General features: G+C 38.1%; 1 protein-coding gene across 1 annotated transcript in view; it reads right to left on the bottom strand.

Moving 5' to 3' along the window:
* Positions 1-2,317: 2,317 nt before the first annotated feature.
* Positions 2,318-20,614, bottom strand: part of OSBPL3 (oxysterol binding protein like 3) — a 67,201-nt gene continuing 48,904 nt past the window's right edge. The window contains exons 14-22 of the mRNA XM_009638664.2: positions 17,527-17,777; positions 15,145-15,282; positions 12,229-12,292; positions 9,155-9,233; positions 6,961-7,105; positions 5,485-5,629; positions 4,671-4,797; positions 3,991-4,113; positions 2,318-2,433 (exon numbers count right to left, since the gene is read on the bottom strand). Of these exons, the coding sequence (XP_009636959.1) occupies positions 2,337-2,433; positions 3,991-4,113; positions 4,671-4,797; positions 5,485-5,629; positions 6,961-7,105; positions 9,155-9,233; positions 12,229-12,292; positions 15,145-15,282; positions 17,527-17,777 (1,169 nt within the window). The 3' untranslated portion in view covers positions 2,318-2,336. The remainder of the gene's footprint in view (positions 2,434-3,990; positions 4,114-4,670; positions 4,798-5,484; positions 5,630-6,960; positions 7,106-9,154; positions 9,234-12,228; positions 12,293-15,144; positions 15,283-17,526; positions 17,778-20,614) is intronic.

Raw genomic sequence — 20,614 nt, 5'->3', positions numbered from 1 at the left:
TTTTGGCCTCTAATCCTTTTATTTCAGATGCTATCAACTATTAGGTCATGTGACAAAGTACGGGGAAATCCCCTCCACATATAGAAAATACAAACCCAGCAATCAGATCAGACTGTAATCACAGTAGCTGCCAAATATGATGATGAGCAAGTTTAATGCAGCCTGCACAATTTTTGCTCCCTTTCTTAAAAGCTTTTTTTTTTTAAATTCCCCTACCCTCTTTTGTTGATAAATGTTATTTTTAGTATAAATGGTAATTACTAACAGCAAGAATAATTACAAATATCAACTAATTTCTGTGCCAAGTTTGACATCAATACAAGAATAAAACACAGGAAGAGAACAAGCCATGAAGAGATCCTCACTTTCCTCAAAAAGCCAAACAGCCCCCAGAGGTTAAGATTTCCTTTGGAGTCAAAGCCCAGATTTTGTCTTTATATTGACATGAACCTTGCCTTATTGTGAGCTGCTGGCATGGTAGTCAAGTCTTTAAAAGATGTATTAAATAACAAGAATTATGCTAACTTCTTTGGTAATAAATTACAGAAATAATAGTGAGGCAGAGTTCCTCAGCAAAGCGAAAAAGGGCGAAAAAGCATTCACCTGCCTCTAAGACAATGGGGCTTCAAGGTAACAGAAAGCAAAATTCAAATATACATCTAATCCAACATCACAGATTTGGTTTAAAATGGAAGCGTTCATAGTATTTCCTTCATGTTACATGTAATACATGGATCAATTTAAAATGGGTTTTCTTTAGAGCAACACAGCACACAGTAAAGCGCAAACTTTTCCAAGCTACTTGTCCCCCAGGAGCCTCCCTTACCCATGTCCTGTCCAACTGTTCCAGTCATAAGCCAGTTAAACAGGCCAACAATATTTGGGTTTATTTTGTGTCATTAAAGTGGCATGTAAGAAAAAGAAAAGGAGGTGGGGATGGTGACAGGATATAGATCCAAACTTGGAAACTGTGTTCTTGCCAGAGTCACAGACACATAGAACAGACTTGAAGAAACTTGTGGGAATGCAAATTATTCTGTTAATGACTGTGGCATTGTGATTTCATGGAAAAAACAAAAATACTGCCCATCTCTATAATCTTCATTAGAAGCGCGACTTCTGCTACATTTGTTTTCTGCTATTTTTCTGACCTATGGTTTAGTAGTTTCACAGATCTAGCCATATGTACAAAATTACAGGAAAGAGATGCAACTGATTTAGTGCAAGACACTTGAATATTTATCTGGACATAACAAACGGAGGAAGATCAAAGACTCCATACATTTCTCCATAAGGCAGATGGTCGTTTTTTTAAATATAAGATCTTAAATATGCTGTTTATTTCTTAAGAGGTAGAAAATATCAAAATACTAAGAAAAAATTTCTAGCTTAAAACAACCAGTTTGCTTACTTTTTAAAAAGTCTCCCTGTTGCAATTTTTAGGTTAATAAAAACAAATGAGGCTATGGAAGCACAGGATTTCGTGCTCTGTATAGATTTTACTTACTGGAAAAAGAGAGCGCCTGCTTCATCTAGTCAGTGCTCAAGCATTATGTACAAAGGATCTCCTCCTTTTGCCCTGTTGGGGGCTATAAAAATCTGAAGATTCCCAGTGGAAAATTTTGGCGATTCCTGAATTTCTAGCACTACATTTAGCCAGGTACAGTTTATGCATAAGGCAGTAGAACCACTGATGTAAGCTCAGAACTACCTCTTCCATAATGCTAAGAAGAAAGCCAATAGAAACAAAAGCTTATTTAAATCTTCTCTACAGGCAGCAAAGGATCATACTCTGATTCCAGCACCAGCTGATAATTTTAGTAATTTATACCAGCTCAGAGACAGCTGAACTACTCGTTGAACTGTGGAAGCCTACCTACAGTTTGAGTTACTAAGGCTTGCACTGTTTCCTCAGCACAGCTAGGAGATGCTGATGCTACTGTCTCCAACGCAATTCAATAAGGCATAAGTTAACTCAGAACTCACATTATTACACATTGGAAAAGTAGTGTAAAAGCTCCTCTCTCTTTTCCCTCTCGCTGTTAACATTCAGTACTATTTATTAAATATTTTATAAAAAGAAGTTAGGGTATTTATACATTCAAACAATCACTGCAATAGTCAGAGTAAAGAAAACAAATGAATTATCATATTCTATATTAATCACAATTCTGGAGATATGCACACTTACACACATACTCACGCCCCACACATATATTATATGTGTGTGTGTATATATAGATATATATGTGTATATATATAGATATATTTTATATATACTTCTTCTAAATCAGGTCTGAGAATACAGCACAGAGTATCTTCACATGGCTCCTCTTTCACCAGAGGATGGGATTGTCCAGTTTGGAAAAACCAGGTTCTTTTCTGAGGCCCATGTAGGTTCCGTTGCTCACCCAGGAGTCATCGTTGGATTTCCTATCAAAGATTAAACAAATGCCTTAAATGTAAAGCATGTATTTTCCATACATAAGCTATGAGCTGCAATGCAGCCCTATGCACACATACCCAACCCAGCCAACGAACCAGCTGCAGTGCAACTCAGTACAGCCTTCAAACAAAGCCGGATAGCTTGGGGAGTCGAACCGGCACGTCTGCACTGGGCCTTGGAGACGCACCTCAGTAGCCCGGTGTTCAGCTGAGACCAACACTCTTATTTCACTGTCACATGCCAGTGCTCAGCACTTAAAACTACAGTCCAGGTTTATTTCATGGTCTCAAAGGCAGCTTTGAGTGGAAAGCATAAACTTTCCTTTTACCTCTCCAATATGGCTCACCGCAGTTATTGCGGAAAGACAGCCTATAGCTGTGTCAAGAGGCGAGACTCGCTGCACTACGTACCATACCCTGAAGCAATCAGTCTGCTTTTAATCTAATGTACAATGTTTTTTGGTGCAACAGCAAATTATTCTTTTAAGTAAATCAAGGCTTGTGATTTGTTGAAGAGAGAAATCACTACTGAAAAGCCAAATGCATAATTCATATCTACTCTTAACACTAGGTAACACTTTTGCTGTACAGCAATTAATTTTCTTATTCTGTTATTTAAATCTACAGCACAGATCTCAGTTTTCAAATCCTTATTGTGAGGATTCAAATCCTCATCTGCATTCACAGGCCTCACTGTGAATATACAATTATGAAGTATTAGACTTGGTCTCAGTCCTGTCTTTGCTGGAAGCAACATTTACTTCTCCTTGGCAGGTGTGTTGACATGGGATGATTTAGCTCACCAGCTCCTTGGACAAGTAGTGGTCTGAGGCAGTTCCTTTTTGCACCTATTTTAAACATTTCTGTGCTTGTCAGAAGTACAGTATCTATCTATCCAGAAAAAAATTAGGATCCCAGATCTGTTAACTGTGACACATAGGCCCCTACAACATTCACCTTGACTCCAGCTCTTTCATTGCAGGAGAACGGAGAAGCTGGAGGGCAGAAGCCCATGTCCTCACAGCATTCATTTTTGTCTTTTGATGGCTGAAGTCTCCCATTAATTGATTTACAACAGGAAGAAATAAAGTGCCCTCTGAATGATCATTCTCTCCCTATGGGGGAAACATGTTCAAAAATAGCCCTGGAAATGAGAGGCTCCAACTCTGCACACTTCTGCACAAGGCAATCCCACTGAATTCAGCAAAAGTTCAGCTGAGGTAATTAAGTTAAATCCAGCTACTTCACCTCACCTGAAAGGATCAAAGATGCTACATTCACTCGGGCAAATTCAAACAGACTAAATATCAATCACCATCAAGGCAAAAAAATTAGAAATTAAGGGATGCACTAATAAAAAACCAATATATAATCCTGAGTTTTAACTAAGTCTGGAGTATTCTACATTGCCAAAGTACAAAAATCAAGAATATAGAAGAAACCTGTAAAAAACTGGAGCCCGCTCTATGGCAGTTTAGAACCAGAACTATAATAAGAATTTCAATAAATGGTAATTGATAGTATGTGCTAATTATTACATAGTACCTGAAAAATCTAGGCTGATGCTCTAGATTGTTTTCTTCCAGCACCTTCCGTCGTTCTCTCTGTAGCTGCTCAATCCTCTGCTTTTGCATTTCGGCTCCTTCAATATTACCTTCTTCTAGAAACCTGTAGCACCAGTGAAGATAAGATGCAGAACTGGTGCTCCCATCCCCCATCTTTGCCAGGTCCTCTAGAGCTCCATAGTCTAATCTTTCCAGCAGGCAGTCCACAGTGTTTGAAAGGTAAACAGCTACGTCTGCAGACAACTGCACTATCAAAAAGCACTCAAGGAAAAGTAACTCTTGTAACAAGCTCAGTCATCATCATATTATACTCTTTTCCTTGGAAGCTGCAACAGTAGAAATTCCACCACAGAAAGAAATTTGTGTCTCGGTTTTTGGCTATTCAAACACAGTACGCTCAACATCTGGTACCCGAAGCACTGAAGTTTTAACATCTTTGGAAAGGCAGTTATCTAGAAGCATGCAAGAGCCAATTTTAGGAAACACTGGTCCATAATTACTAGACTGTCTCTTGATAAGTGATTAAAATATCTGTTTCAGATGCACATTAATGCAGAAATAGAAACACACTGCACTACACATGAAATAGTCTGAGCTTAGGGTAAAGTGAGCATACAGAAGAGTAACACCTATTTGAGGAAGATACTTAAAACTTCTTACCTTTGGTCCGGCCTAAAACGTGTATCAGTGGATGGGAGTAACGACTTAGTTTGCAGATCCAGTTCATTTAACTCCAGTGCAAACTGAGTAAATCCATACCACTGGTCATAATCTTTAGGCATCGGATCTGCACAAGAAAAAGAGTACATTCAGTATTCCAATTAAATGCTGTTATCTTTAGAAGGAAAATTCCAAGCTCCCCTCCATCATTTGTTCATCTCTGAACCACGGTCTCAATTCTGGGGGAATAAGAAGTTTTTAACAATGTGACAAGAGACAACATCCCCTTTGATAATCGCACTGCCACAAACCAGATTTCTGTTCTCTCAGCTGAATCAGAGCACAACTGTGATGAAGGCCATGCTGTTATCACAGTGCTTTTTCAAACTACAGTAGGCAAAACCCCACAAGTTTGGGAGAAGTTCAGACATGGCTGTCATTACAGAACTGAGTTTTGTGGGCTATCCTCCAACGTTTAATACATGAAATACACCACACTTCTCTACACAAAAAGGGGGGAAGGACAGCTGTTACTTTTTTTTTTACCTTCTTTTTAGAGTTCTCAATACCCACTTCATGTCCAAATATGAAAATGAGGTAGAAAGGAGACAATGCAGGAAGCCATAAAATTAAGTTCTCCATATTATTTAAGTTAAATGATGTATTCTTGTAGTCTAAATTTTAAATGCTTGACAAAAATCTAATATTCCACATAGAAATAACAGGAAGTTGGGGGCTAATAAGGAGATGAAAGCAGTAAGCTTATTCTCAAGCAGATCTTAAGTTCTGTACGTTAGCCATTCTGATCACTAACTTGCTCTCCATACGCAGTTTGGAGATGAAGTTGTCCCACAGTATAAACTTTCATGCCACTTCCCAAACAGTCGATGCACAACTTTCCCAGCTTTATCCATGACACTGCCTTCAATCTCGTGTGCATTTGGATTCCAATACTTCGCCTAGAATTAAAAGAAAGAAGGGGAAAAAAGGTGCATGAGATCAAGTGAGAGTGATTTTGCCATGTCAGTAGCACCACGTTGTAAAGCGGTTTTCTAAAATGAAAACTGTTCATTTAGGCGTGCATTACAATATCATGCAAACAACTGCTGTTAGTACTATTAATCAACTTATTAAAATGCTAAGGTTGAGAATTATATTTACTTTGTTGGCCTTTTTTGGGGGCAGTACTAGGTGAAGCATAGCTGACCTTGAATTTTTCCCAATGACAGGTAACACTGATGCCTGACTTAGTTCTACACCTTCCCCAAATTTGCAGAAGAGGAAGAGAAGGAATTGATACAGTAATTTCCACTTCAGACAATTTACAATATCTAAGGTGTAAGATTTTCAGGCTCTCAATCTTGAAAATTTGAACTCTAAACATCCATTGCAATTCTGCAAATACACTACAGTACTTTCAAATAAGTATTTTAAAAAAAAAAAATCACCCTAATGCTTCTTAGAAAGCACAAAGTATTCAGGAAAACACGTAAGAAAAGGAAACTTTCCTTCTGTTGCTGAGTATGCCGTGCTGCATAGGTATGCTGAAGTACTTAGCTTGTATCTGTATGGTCTGTTTCTATGTAAAGCACAGCCTTTCTCCAGCAATCAGATACAGAAAATGCATGTTAAGGTAAGTATCTTAGCATGCTTTGCAAAACTATTTCGCAGTTTAGAAATTTTGGCATTGTTTTAGGCTTTCATTGATTTTCCTTTACTAGAAAGAAGCCAAAACCTAATTTTAATTTCAGTTATAAAAGCATTTCCTGAGGAAGTCATATCTTGATGCCTTGTACCGAAGAAAAAGCTTTGAGTAACATCACAACCTCTCACTTAAGCTCCTCCAAGTACCTGCAAAGGGCTAGAGAAAAGCATTGAATGAAGCACCCTGCATAAGCACTGGTTCTACAGCTGCTGAATGAATGCGACCACAGCACATGCCAATGCGTTAGCAGGAAGCATGTGGTAAACCACCTTGTGCCTACCTCTCTCATCAAACACAGAGTAGGTTTTTCATCATATTTCTTCCTCTCCTCTCCCCATACTTTTCTGCATCTCAGGTGGAATCACCTGAGAAAGCTGTTGCTTCTCTTTCCTGTCTGGCTTTACCTAGTGAGTGGCAGTTCCTTCAGAGTTAAAGCTTCTCAAAGAATCACACACAATTACAGCAGAACTACAGGAAAATACAGTCTGTAAGCAGTTGTACTGAGCTTCAGCAGAGAGCATCCACCCACTACTGTGTCTGTTAGAAAACACACTGAAACATTGCTGTGGTTACTCCTGTGGTTACCTTTATGAAAGTCAGTTTGCAGTGGCAAGTGTCATCGTTAAGGTTTTTGATAATGATCTCTCCATAGTGTTCAATCCATCTTTGCCCACTTAAGATGTTATGGATGCAAGATGTCACCTTGTTCCATGCAAAATGGTCTTTAAAACTGCAAGAAAAATACACACAAGAAAAATCTCATGCTATGTTCAAATAAGCTTTTAAACTTGTGGAGAAAAATTGCAGAGAACTTGCATTAGAAAAAAAACACAATTTCTTTTCTGGAATGCCTCATCTTCTCGTCACACACCTTCTCAAAAACAAAACCTATGACAACAGTCCTGTCTCCCAGAAAACCCTTTTCACTTCTGCTATAAACTTAGGTCTGGAACTCAGTTTTCTCTCAATTTATTTGCCCCTCTTTACCAGTTTTAAGTTTCCAAAAGTAGTAATTCTAATGTCTTCTACTGGCTGAAATGCCCATTTCACAGCTTATAATACAGTGACAACTGAAAACACAGGGACATAGGCCACCAGAGTCATCAGAAGACTTCTTGAGTGAACTGAGCTTGGCTGAAGCTCTCAAGGGTGAGCTTCTGTGTGTGCTTGAGGCAAGAGCAAAAGTTCTCACCAGGTAGTTCAAGATGCAGTTGCACACTGGAAGACAGCAGACGGGGAGAGATGAAAAATACCAATAGGTAATAGAACATTTTACCTTTTATTAAATAAGTATATGTTCTTATAAAACTTCAAGAACACCAAGGTCTCATGTAGACATATATTTTACAACTTGTTCTGGGTATTGATAGCTAAGTTGCTACTGGAAAGGTAAAGGGTAAACTTACAAAGCACCAGTTTCCCCACAGCATCTGCCTCGCACACGTCCCATGAAGATATTAGAATCTTTCCTTACCTCGCCTTAATCACTTGCTTTCACTTGCTGCTTTGTAAGAGCATGCACAAGGACAGTTTTTACAGACTAGCAGATATGCAGCCAATTTACCCTATAGTAACTTGTTTTCTTGCCCCTAACTGCAGGTCACATGCCGTGTTACACATGCTAAAAATACTGTATTTACTCAAAAAATAACCTTAATACTAATGCTTTATTTTTCCTGAGCCTCAGTACCCTTTTTGTACCCAGTTCTGTATCACATACAGAGGGATAGAAACCAGCACCTGGAGCCCACACATGAATCAGATTATTTTCCAGTTCATCAGCCCACCATGGGCCTTAATCCATTAGTTACCTTCCCTCTGAACCCTCACTCACATCCTAAAGACCTTTCACTCCACAGCTTAGGCTACCCACTATGAACACAACATGTTTATACATTACCTTTTGGATACTATCTTATTATATTGCAATTTTACCCACTTAAAAGAAAAAGGCATGCTTAGCTGGATAAGTGCTAGGTTCTTGGGTTTTTCTTTTTTCAGATGGCAGAATAATTAATTTTGTAGACTCTCTTTAGAAAACAGATTTAATTAGAACACAACTCAACCTTTAGACCTCTGGTTCTGCAAACACGATGGATATAGGCCAAATTTTAAAGGATTTTAATTGTTGATCTATAATGGGCAATCTGACAAGCCAGGATAGGAACACTGCAGATTTTTATAAAAAAAACATAAAAATTAAACTATACTCAACTACAGTGGCTGCTTGCTTCCTTGGACAATAAACACCAGATATACAACTGGTTTCTATTTATCACAATAATTATTTATGCAGTGATGATAGTGATCAGCCTCACCTACAGACCAGGACTCCATGGTGTTAGGGTCCGTACAAATGTAAGCACAAAAGACAGCAACACCACCACCACAGTCTCCCCCAAAACCATATTCAAGCAAAAGAATTCATAGCTTCCTCTACCATGCAGTTTTTCCCTGTGAGTTTAAAATGCATGAAGCCTGAAATTCAACTGAAGTATGAAAATACCAACTTTGCTTTTTTCAAGATACGCAGGTTGATCTTTTCTATTTAATCTTTTGGTTTTTATAATCCTTGGAAGAGTTAGCGCTTCTGTTACATAATTCTGGGTTTGGGTTGGTTTTTTCTCTGTCTTCTTAAACTAAATCATAATCACCAATTCTTCCAAAGGTTTAATTACGGCATAGCACAGCTTGTTCTCATCTGGGTAAGCGTGGCTCCAGTGTGTGCAAGCATGTCTGTGCCTCTGTGTGAACAGCGACGCATGACTGCAGAACTTACGCTGGAAGAGTTACATGTGTTGTACCAACTGGAACGATTTCCATGGACTTTCCCCAGAATTTGTTTTTCCATCTCACATCTGAAACAGGAAGAGGAAAAAAAAAGACAGGTTTAATCATAAGCATGGGTGAATCATTCTACTTCTGGATTCTACTTCATTTTCAAGAAATGCAAAATAACAAAGTGCAACATAATAAAAGTGTTCAAAGAATGCTGTGGACCTTTGAACATGGTTTGGGGTTTTTTTCATTATATTATCAGTTATTTAAGTAGCAAAGTAACAGAGGTTTAAAAGTCTTCCCAAAAACTTTTTCAAAAGAGAGAAATTTGAATAAGCTACAGACTGCATATTCAATTGCTAGTGAATGAACGCAGACATTTCCAAAAACAAAAGCGGAATTTCAAATGTGAAAATATAGCAACTAAGAACATCCAGAGTCAAGAAACAAAATAATGTTTCAAAGGGCACAAAAATGCAAAGGGATTTAGTCCAGCTTCCTCTGTAAGCTTAACTGTCCTTATGAAATCTTGTCTGAATCACAGAAGGATGTGTCCAAGTCTCATATCATTTCTCCAAAAAAAGATGAGAAATCTCAATGCAAGTTTAGCCAAATTTATTGAGCAAAAACACCTGGAAGAGAAAGAAACATGGACAGAGAAGAACAGCAGAAGGGCTACAGAGTTAAATTAGGCTAGATAATCAGGCAGTAACTTGCGTAGTAACTTCAGAGCTCAGGGGAATAGTATCCTTGCTGTATTAGACACTAGGAACTCCATTCCCTGCCCAGTCGGAAAAAGAGGGAAGAATATCACCTCTAGTCTCAAAAAGATGCTAGTACTAACACAAGGAAAACCAAAACGCTGTTTCCTGTGCAGTTGTGGGGGGAAGCTGTTATGCTGGCTGTGAGATAGATGCTCAAACCGTAGTTAGATGACGACATATCTCCTGAGTATATATGTTCAAGTGATAGGACTGAGCCACACCAAGCCACCCACCACTGCAAAGGCTGGAATGGGACATGGGGCAGAATTCCTCATAAAAAAAAGTAACCCTTTTCTTATTGCTTGAGAAAAGGACCTTTTTTTTTTTTTTTTTTTGTTTTTTTTAATTTTGAAGTTTGATGCTGGGCCAGCATCATTAGTGACAGCAATTTTGTTGTGATTCCTATACCACATAAAGAGGTCCAAAACTGCCTTGACTATGATGGTGTTGAGCCGACTTCTGCACTAGCTTTCTCTCTTCTGCAGTGGGATGGAAGAGAAAGGGCAAAGACACAGCCTGCTGAGTTTAATAGTTAAAATGTGTTATCAGAGTGCGTTAAGTTCTATGTTCTCATAAATGGCACAGCTGTCCCACAGAGATCAGTACATCCGAAACATCTTGGAAACCAGTGTGTAACTTGATCATGCAAAAGTTTTAGGACAACAAAGAAAAGCCAAGTGTTATTTCAAAGCTATGCTCAGACTAATTCAGGCACAGATGCTGTGATAGCTGGAACTTTCTATTCTGCATTTCCATTGTTCACGTGTCCACACTCCTTTGCAAAAGCAGTCAGCTTCATAAGTCAAGGAAAATGATTTCCAAAATGACTGTCCCTGTCAGAACCCAGTCTTCCGGCTCACTAATGATGTGATGATCAAGAGATTTCTTGATGTTGAAACAGATGAACTAAGGTCAGTGTCTGGTGGGATGACAGCACTACTCTGCCAACGTTGCTGAGGACTGTCTCCTTTTTGGCTGAGGAGATAATATGGCAAGTGAGAAGATCTTTGCACACAGAAAGAACTTACCTCGTTGACAAGCCACATTTATGATTAACTTGATGTTAATGTTTCCACATAAGTTAGTATAGCCCCATAACAAGAGACCACAGCATTTACAAACTGCCTTTACATTGGAAAAAAATAATTGTCTAGATCTCCAATGAGCTCAGCTAGCCACGTTTCAAAACAAAACCAAACTACAAAACACTGCAAGTACCCCCGACTGAGTCTCCTGTACTCATCAAGACCAAATCTCAGACTCTTTCTCATCAATCAGATTCTCATCTCTCACGTTTACAGAAGAGCTTTGTTCTCTAAATGCAAGTGTTAAAACAATTGAGTGATAACCATTGTCAAGATCTGTTAAAAAAAATCAGTCTCATCAGTTTTTATGAAGACAGGCTGCTACCTAGTCTTATTTACACAGTATTCAGTTATTGAATAAATTTTTGGTCATCTCTGCTTTTTTGCTAAGAACAAAAGGATTCTTGTCCCTGTATCTGTTTACAAAGCAAAGAACTGTATTGAATAATGAAACTCAGACTAATGACAGAGTTCCATTTTCTGTTCAGTATGGGTCCATCCGTAATAACTATAATCAAGTCAGCAGAGTCAATCATAACAGAATTAAAGGTTATAATATGGCTACATTGTGAATTGACAAATCTCTGGGTGAAGGTTTTTAACTGAGTTAAAAGGCACAGTTATGTTCTGTGTACACTCCAAAAATATCTAACCACACAGGTACTGTGACGAGCTGACAACCTCGCCAGCATTACACAGCAAACAAAGCTCCAAAACAGTTTTTTTAAAACACAATGTTAGTAGTCAAATAGCACAAATCTTATGTACTGTAATAAAGCCAGCAGAGAAAGACACGGTAAATCTATTTATCCTTGCTGTTATGCTCATTTTTGGCAATTTTTTTCAGAACAGGTTTACGAGATCTGCCAAGGCTCAGGATTTAACTGGTAGTTTTTCCTGCTGTTTTCTACTTTGTTTTATAGCTTGAGGTACAACTCTTCTTTACTAAAGAACCTCCCCAAAACAAACCTGATTTTAAAGAAATGCAGATACTTGTACATGAAAAGAATAATCAATTAATTTTTTGTTAAAAAAAACTTGAATATTTTTATAATGGCAGAACATCCAAGTAATAAGCATGCAAGTAAGTATAGGCTAGCATTTCTTAAAACCACTCTAATACAATTTAAGCAGGGAATTTCACCTTTTCCCAGTTTCTGGATACTTCATGTTAGACATACAATGAAAATATTATGAACACTGTAAATGATAGACTGAAGAGTTACCTTGCCAAAAAGCAAAATTCACAGATTCAGCATGGCATGCAGAAATAGGTGGATGGTGACTGACCTAATAGCAAGACATGAAAGGGGAAAAAAAAGATGGACATATTAACACTTGAACAGTCATTTTGGTTTGGGGTATTTTTTTTTTTTTTTTTCCCCTTCATTTTTTCCTTTATATATGGCATTTACAATTTGAGCATTTACTTGCCTTGTACAGTTGTGTCCTGAAGGGGGAGTTAGTGAGATTAATAAAGTACTGAGACTTAAGAAGCCTTGCAAGAAATGGAAAGCACTTATTTTAAAAGGCCTGTGAATTTTGTTCATTGAGTGAAAATCTAGCTATGTATTTTGTACATTTTCTCTAAGGTAATAACTGCATTTACCCTTACAACCTCTTCATATGTTAACAGATGCCGCACTTTGAGCACACAGACAAAAATAAAAAACCCAAAAGGCCAAATTCTCCTGTACAGTAAATACCCACAAATGCTTGACTATGAGGGAGGAGACAGCGATCAGCATCTCTGAGGGAGCCACCAGTGGAGAAATCGAGCCATGAAATTCCATCTAGCAACCTCTACTGCTGCAGTAGTGGCACCCCAGGTGTTTCTAGTGCAAAACTCCTAACCGCACACACTGCATTTTATCAGCTTTGGGTAATAGCACATACGTGAAATTAGGGCAACCACCAAAATAGGAAAGCAAGGACTGCGAGTAAATAAATAAATACACAATTCAGACTATTGAAAGGAAATAGTAAAGTAACTGCACAAAGTGAAAGCAGCCACTCCTCCTCGGCTGTAAATTCTCCCTTCTGGATGAACTCAACTAAACTGACCAGAATCAACACCTTGATGTGTAATGCCTACAGTTCTTTTGACAAAGACAATTTTATTTTTGAGTCAAATTCCTATTTCCCACTATGAATTTAATTCCTTAACCACCTACTACATGGCTCAAATGCAGTTTTACTTTCTTCTTTGTTACTCATTTTGCAAATCTGTTATCAAGCATTTTTTTCCACAGGCATCCAGTTATTTACTGAACATCCTCTACTTGTTTAAAAAAAAAACCATAAAAAGGTATTAATTACTCTCAGCTATGCCCTAATCCACCAAGAGCAGCACTCTCTCACATACTGCACCCAGATTAACCCCAGATGTCACTATAATTCATAGGTTAAACTTAGCTCTCACTTAAACTGTTATAATTCCAGAGTAAGGTCATGGTGCTAAGTGGAGTTATCCTAAACTCTCTCTAGTAATAGAACAGGATCTCTGTTATTTTATAATTTTGCCTATCTATTCCATGGATTACATACTATCTGCAAGAACAAGTTATCCAGAGTAAGCTTCAAAATGCTTGCACAAACAAGCAATAAGCAACAGCTCCGGATGCAAAGAGAAATATTTAATGCTTGCATGCTACATGAAATTTCTTTCCTCCTATACTGCCCTCCCTTCCTAATATTCCTCCACCATGCTACTACAGTAACTTTAGCACTCTATAAACTCACGTCTCTTATTGCACGTATTAGAAAAATAGTTGTTAACAGCCCAAGCCCCCTCATGTATTAAAATTCCTCTTTAGAAAAAGTAGTCTTTGTACCGAGTTATCCAATATTCAGGGGAGAATCTCTTCCTTTAATTCAATCTAACATTAAGCTCAGTACCAACCTTTATTCACCACTTTGTTACTCCAATTTGATGTTACACTGGTAACTGCAGTGCTCTATACACATCATCTTAGAACTGAAGTACCACAACAAAGAACTAGATACATTACTTGAACTTTAAATTCAAGTAATTCAAAGTCCCCTTTGCTTAGGGACATGGTTTAGTGGTGGGATGGCAGTGCTAGGTTAACGGTTGGACTTGATGATCTTAAAGGACTTTTCTAACCTAAACGATTCTATGAAATTTGATTATTGCTTTGACAGTTTTGCTTTTTTTGTCCCCCCCCTCCTTATTTTTACTCTTGCCTGTGACACTTCCCCAAGACTTCGGAAAGATCACATGGCACTCCTTTTTCTCAGTTCTAAAACATAATGTATAAAATGATGCATCTTCAGAGACAATCAAAACCACTTCTTGTTTCCTAAAGGAAGCCTCTTAGAAGGCTTTCTCTGACTGAATTTCTGGGTTGTATAGCCTTTGCCACTGCACTTCTGTTACGTCTAGTCAGAATGAGACAGCTTTCAATCGTTCTTATTCTGCTAGGCACCAGATTATTTAAGTTTTATCTCTTTTTAACATATGTCTCAAGCTTAGCAATTTTGGTAACTTGGCTGGTTTAAATTTAGTATTTTTCACCCATACTTAATAATTATTCTCTTATCGGGGAATTATTTTCATAAACACTCAAACCTTGATGTGTTGTATACAACCTTCACCTACTAAGCTGTGGTACCACATTTGAAAATCTTAGCCCACAAAGTATTTGGACAGGAAGCAGAAATACTCATCGTGCCATAGAAAAAATACTAGTGGTTGACTGACTCACACAAGGGATATATTTGTTATAAAAGAAGACATTAAACAGCTGAAGATACATTATTTTTAATGATCACACACAAAAGAAAACGACAGGAATATGAACGCTTGTTGCAGTCGTGATCAGATTTCAGCATGGGGAATTGCACTCTACTTAACCAAGTTATCTAGTTACTGGAGTAGGCACCCTGCCAGCCTTTGCTTCTCGAGCATCAGCTGTTGGTTGTCATGATCCATGCCAGCGTTAGCAGACTTTCCTCAAAAAACAATTTCTTTCATTTATAATTCTGCAACGTCCCTTGAGTTTTGCTGGGCTCAGGTTATGTATTTTGTATTTTGCTATTAATTCCAGAGGATTCAAGACACGCATTTAGAATTAAGCAGTGTATCAAGTAGCAAATCTAAGGGTTGCAGCATACAATACCTGTTCTGCAAAGAACTGGAAACCCTTATCTTCACGAATACATTCATAGGTTTCTCCAAGCACAGGATTAAATGGCTTACTGCCAGCTCGGTAGTAACTGGATGCATACGCAGAGACTGCAAATGCAGCTATATACACCTGGGAATAACATATGTGGAATTTTGATTAATTAATTTACCACAGCCATGCACAATTTTTGCTATACTCATTTAACAGAAGGAAAAAAAAATAAGGTCTTATCCTGATACCAGAGTCTGTATTTTTCCCATAATTTTCAGACTACGAACATGCATGCCTCCTGCAAATTAAGCACTAGCTCACACATTAGAGAATTATTCAGTTTTCAGAGAGTCATTCAATGGTGCAGAGATGGAATCATTAGGGTCAAACACTGTAAATTTTATCAACTGAAAACAGCATTTCTGAAAACTGTTTGAAACAGCTTAGCATTCCACAACACAGTTCAAAGCAGTAACCTTAAAAATCACTGTTAGATTTTGTATTATAATTGGTTTTTATAGTTATGGTCTGTGATTCTGTGGAGCCACCAACTATTCTTTTCCTAAACATGGCACAGGAAGTATCAGAAGAGATTAGAATCAGATGCTATTTCTAACGCAGTCTGAACTGCCTTTTAGCTGCTGTTTGCTATTACCTAACCATGAAACTGTTCTTGATTATGACTGAGACATAGGTAACCCTTTCAAATTTTTGCAGTCAACTCAAGCATAATTCCTCCTAAACATGAGGAATTAGAATTTGGGGGTGTTCAATTCAGGTCTCTTTTGTACCATTTTTCTCCCTTTTCATTCCCTTTTTCTCATCTTGTGAAAGTGTAGATGGCCTCCTTCCACAGTTTCAGAAACTGAATCCACTTCAGAATGGCTCCTTTATGAACCATTGGAATTACTATGCAACAGCTAGCATTAATTTTGCCTCGGGAATTTCTCAAAGGCAAAAAAAATACTCCATTCCGAGGTAAACTCCAGATCCTTGGGTGTGGGAAAAAGGGAGAAGTTCCCATATGAACAACTACTGCTCATTTCCTTTTAACATATGTTCTCAAGACAACAAAGAAAGGTAGGCACTGAAAACCCCAGTTAATAGCCATACCCTCTGTCCTGAGAGCAGACACCAAATTGTAACCAGTAACTGTAAACTTTTCAAACAGTATTCATAACACAACTATTTATATTCATTAAGAACCACATTTTAAGATAAGATATCTTGAGTTGAAAAGGCTTCATTCACTTAAAGGGACAATCTATAGCTTCCATTTAAGAGAATTTAGAGAGCTCTTAATCCTTTATTTAAGAGCTTACATATTAAGCAGCTCTTGTGCACCTGGAAGAAGAACAACTGAAATGCGTTTTTCTCTTGTTTGTTTGCCAAACACTGAATTCGGGGTTCTGCACTGGCAGACGATGACACCATTATTGTACCCAAAATACATTCATATTGCCTGTTTTTGAGATCCCAAACATTCTAGATCAACCCCACAAACTTCACAAAACCAGTTAATAAAAAAATGGAGCTCATTTAGTTAACATAAAGATACCACAGTAGTGTAGGGCTGAAGATGCATCCTCCTCTATGCACAAATGTGTTAACAGATTAGACACACTGAAAAAAAGATATATTGTAGCTTTCATACTCAAGAGGGAAGTGTATTGGCTCAGCCCACCCTCCCTTTTTGCTGTAAATTTTTAATCTTACAGAGTAAGAGCTGCAAAAAAGAACTAAACTACTTCTTTGTTTAACCTTGCAGGACAGCAAGACACTTGAGGAAAGAGACTTCCTGACAAAGCAACAGAAATTATGCAGAAGAGACAAAAATAGTGGGTATGTAAGTATGTACAGACACAGGTTTGGGAAGTCTCAACCCCACAAACTTCACAAAACCAGTTAATAAAAAAATGGAGCTCATTTAGTTAACATAAAGATACCACAGTAGTGTAGGGCTGAAGATGCATCCTCCTCTATGCACAAATGTGTTAACAGATTAGACACACTGAAAAAAAGATATATTGTAGCTTTCATACTCAAGAGGGAAGTGTATTGGCTCAGCCCACCCTCCCTTTTTGCTGTAAATTTTTAATCTTACAGAGTAAGAGCTGCAAAAAAGAACTAAACTACTTCTTTGTTTAACCTTGCAGGACAGCAAGACACTTGAGGAAAGAGACTTCCTGACAAAGCAACAGAAATTATGCAGAAGAGACAAAAATAGTGGGTATGTAAGTATGTACAGACACAGGTTTGGGAAGTCTGCCAAAAAAAAAAAAAAGAGACCAAACCAGCTTCATTTCTTTGGCAGACTGTTTTTATCTTCACTCTATTCTAATTCCATTGAATGTTACTAAGTATTTCGAATAACATATTTACCATCCGTTCAAATGGGTTAGGCGTATGTGCTGCTTTATCTAGTAGCTCACTGTACTCCAACTCCTCACAGAGACGCTGAAGGGTGTTAAGTGGCTCATTTAATTCAACAGGCATGGCCACTTTAGACAGATCCTTTCCTATGTTATTTCTCAGGATATTCCATAGGCTGATGTTACTTGTATTAGGACATGGAGCTGGTAAACATGTTCTCCGTTTAGAATTGCATCCAATTCCACTTTCAGAAATACAGTCTGGAAAGGAAGGAAGTGGCAGAACAAGTCAATTCACTGTCTACTTAGTTTCATCCCCTTTGCAAACATACATTAAAATGCGACCACCCTTTTTCTGTCAAAACTTCCTTCTTACCCTCACAATTCATTCAAGTATTTCACTTGTGGTTTGAAGATAGCCTGTTACAGAAGTGATAAAACTAAGAACAAGATTTTAATTTCTGTATGTTAACTGAGGTAAATGGCAGGTACAAAAGATGCATAAAAAGTGATCTTCCTTCCCCTTAGAGGCTGTAAGAAAGGCTCAGGCTTTCCACTGAATTTGAAAGAGTAAATATTATAACTATTTTATTTGTAACAGAGATGGATTCCTATCTGTTTAAGGGACATAAAACCTCCCTCCTTGACAGAGCTTCAATTAAGCTGACACTTCTCAGAAGGCAAGGCGTAACTTACAGATCCAAGCACAGTAACAACTCCTACCTATCTTTTCCTAATTTCTTGAACACTCCTACCAGGGAAATTCACTACAGCACAGACTTACATGAAGAGTCTTTTACAGTGCTCACCACAGTGTTCAGCATTTAAAAAATTTTAGTGATGTTAGCTTTTAGATACGCCCATACATTGGTGGAGAAATGGCCTGCTTTAAAGGTGGAAAAGGCGAGGCAACTGTGGAGCTATGGGTTTGCTGAAGATGAAAAAAAAACAAGACTCATGTCAAAAGCCCTTGACATGAATATCTGAGGTCTGTGTTGCTATGTCAAAGCAATCGGAACAGGATAAATAGTTCTAAGTATGCCATAAAATGATTTGTGGCAGGATCAAAATAGAGCTACAAGCTTCTGCAACAGGCACTAGTCTGAAGTGGTTTAGCTGTACATCAATTTCATGTCCAAGAGGAATATGGTTGCCACTAGAAGAACATATTTTATCTTTACATGTCCTTAGAAGTACCTATGAAGCTGCTGCCCTAGAATCAGTTACCATTGGGAGACATTTAGGTATATCCCCAGTTTGTCAGCCCCTGTCCTCTATCTGGCTTTCCTCACACAGATTTGTCTTGGAGGAATTAAAACAGCACTGGGCAGCACATCTTTCCTGTGCTACACATGCCCAAAGAATCACTGCCCTTAAATGCACTATTTCAACCAGTATTTCCTCTGCTGGTCCACTGACATAAGCATGATATCAGCAGTACTTCCAAGGATGACAAAGCACAGATAACCACACAGGCTAACTTCTCCATCACTGACGTGTATGCTAGCCCATGCCTCAGATGGAGGTTTTCAAGTGTAATCAGCAGCCTCAAAGTTTTGAGGAAGAAGTTTCCATCTTTCCTGCCACTTACAAACTAGAAGTCCTAGCATCTCATATGACCAAGTTACCGTAACAAGGATGGGTGAATTATTTGCAGTCTACTGCCTATCTATTTATTTTTGCATAAAAATGGCATGGGCACTATGAACCAAAAAATCTACCTGAAACAATTATACTGTTAAGAGTTAAAAGGTTGGTTCCTATACTTCCCTCTTGGAAGAATTTATTTAATGTCAGAAGAAGCCAAAAAGAAGGATGTTCCCTTAGACACCTCAGGAATGAGGGGATATCTGAAGACAAAGGAGGTAAATGCTAAAAATTTATACTTGCTTAAAAAAGCTCTCTGCAATGGGATTTGGCTATGTCCTTTGACAGCTTCTGATTAAAAGCAGAATAATAATTGACTGAACTATATATTCTGGACCAGCCCATTAATTGGGGTAAACTGGTGACAAAACAGAATAGAGAAACAACTAAGATATTTAGATACCAAATTTTCTATATAGTGAAGTCTGCCCACCCCCCATGAAAAGAAAAGCCCACACAGTTCTGGCCTGCAAAAGCTGTGACAAATGGCCAGCAACAATACTGAAGGAGATTAAGACATCTGACCTCCAGCTAGACTCAATGACTTTTAAGGCCAGACTGGACCACTATCATCACCTAGTCTGACCTTCTACATTACAGTGGCCAGAGGCTTTTATCATAATCCCAGAATTTATGGATCAGCTAAAGCCCTGTAGGAAAAAGACATCCCGTTTACTGTTAATGGGAGTGGCAGGCTGCCCAAAGCACAGAAAGAGCAGGTACCAAAAGCATGTGGAGGTGCTGCTAATATGGAAAAGCTTCAGTGATAGCCTTTGTTACAAGAAGATGAAATAGCCACACTAGTACAGTTTTCTAAGGTCCAGATCATGAGATAAATCAAACTGTATTCTTTCTTTAAAAAAAAAAGAAATCTCCTTTTTCAAACAGTTACAGAATACAATAGATCTTCAGGCACATCAAACTGCCCAAGTTCACAAGGATCTACTGGTCCTTGGAGATGATCAGGAAACAGCTGCTAGTAAGAAACCACTGTTCAGCATTTTTGAAGAAAAAAATATATTGATAGAGTGGGAAGAACACTGTGGTTAACTGAAAGGAGCTGAAGGCACAAAGCCAATTATTTATGACCAATTCTTCTCCCTCTTTTTTTTTTGATTCTGTCTCTAATTAGCAAGACAGTTAAATAAGCATATGTACTAACAAGACTATCATGATTAAAACATGCAAAAAAGAAATCCTTATGGTCATAAACCAGGCCTGCCAGTGTGCAATTATTCTCATGTTCCTTTAAACACTGACTTCTGCTAAAAACAACAGAACTCTGAATGCGGTTGTTAAATTGCATGACTGAAAAAAACAGTGACAAGAAGAAAATTACTTTTTGAAAAACGGAAAGCAGCTAAGCCCTGCTACTTCAAAAAATCCTATGGCTGTGAAAGGAACTGAAAAGTAATGGGAGCTGCACCAAAGAAGCCAAGAAAATAGGTGTT

The sequence above is a fragment of the Egretta garzetta genome, unplaced genomic scaffold (genome assembly GCF_000687185.1).
Source record: "Egretta garzetta isolate BGI_Z169 unplaced genomic scaffold, ASM68718v1 scaffold94, whole genome shotgun sequence".
Taxonomy (NCBI): Eukaryota; Metazoa; Chordata; class Aves; order Pelecaniformes; family Ardeidae; genus Egretta; species Egretta garzetta.
The sequence above is the reverse complement of the archived record's forward strand: the minus strand, read 5'-3'. Positions and strand labels throughout refer to the sequence as shown.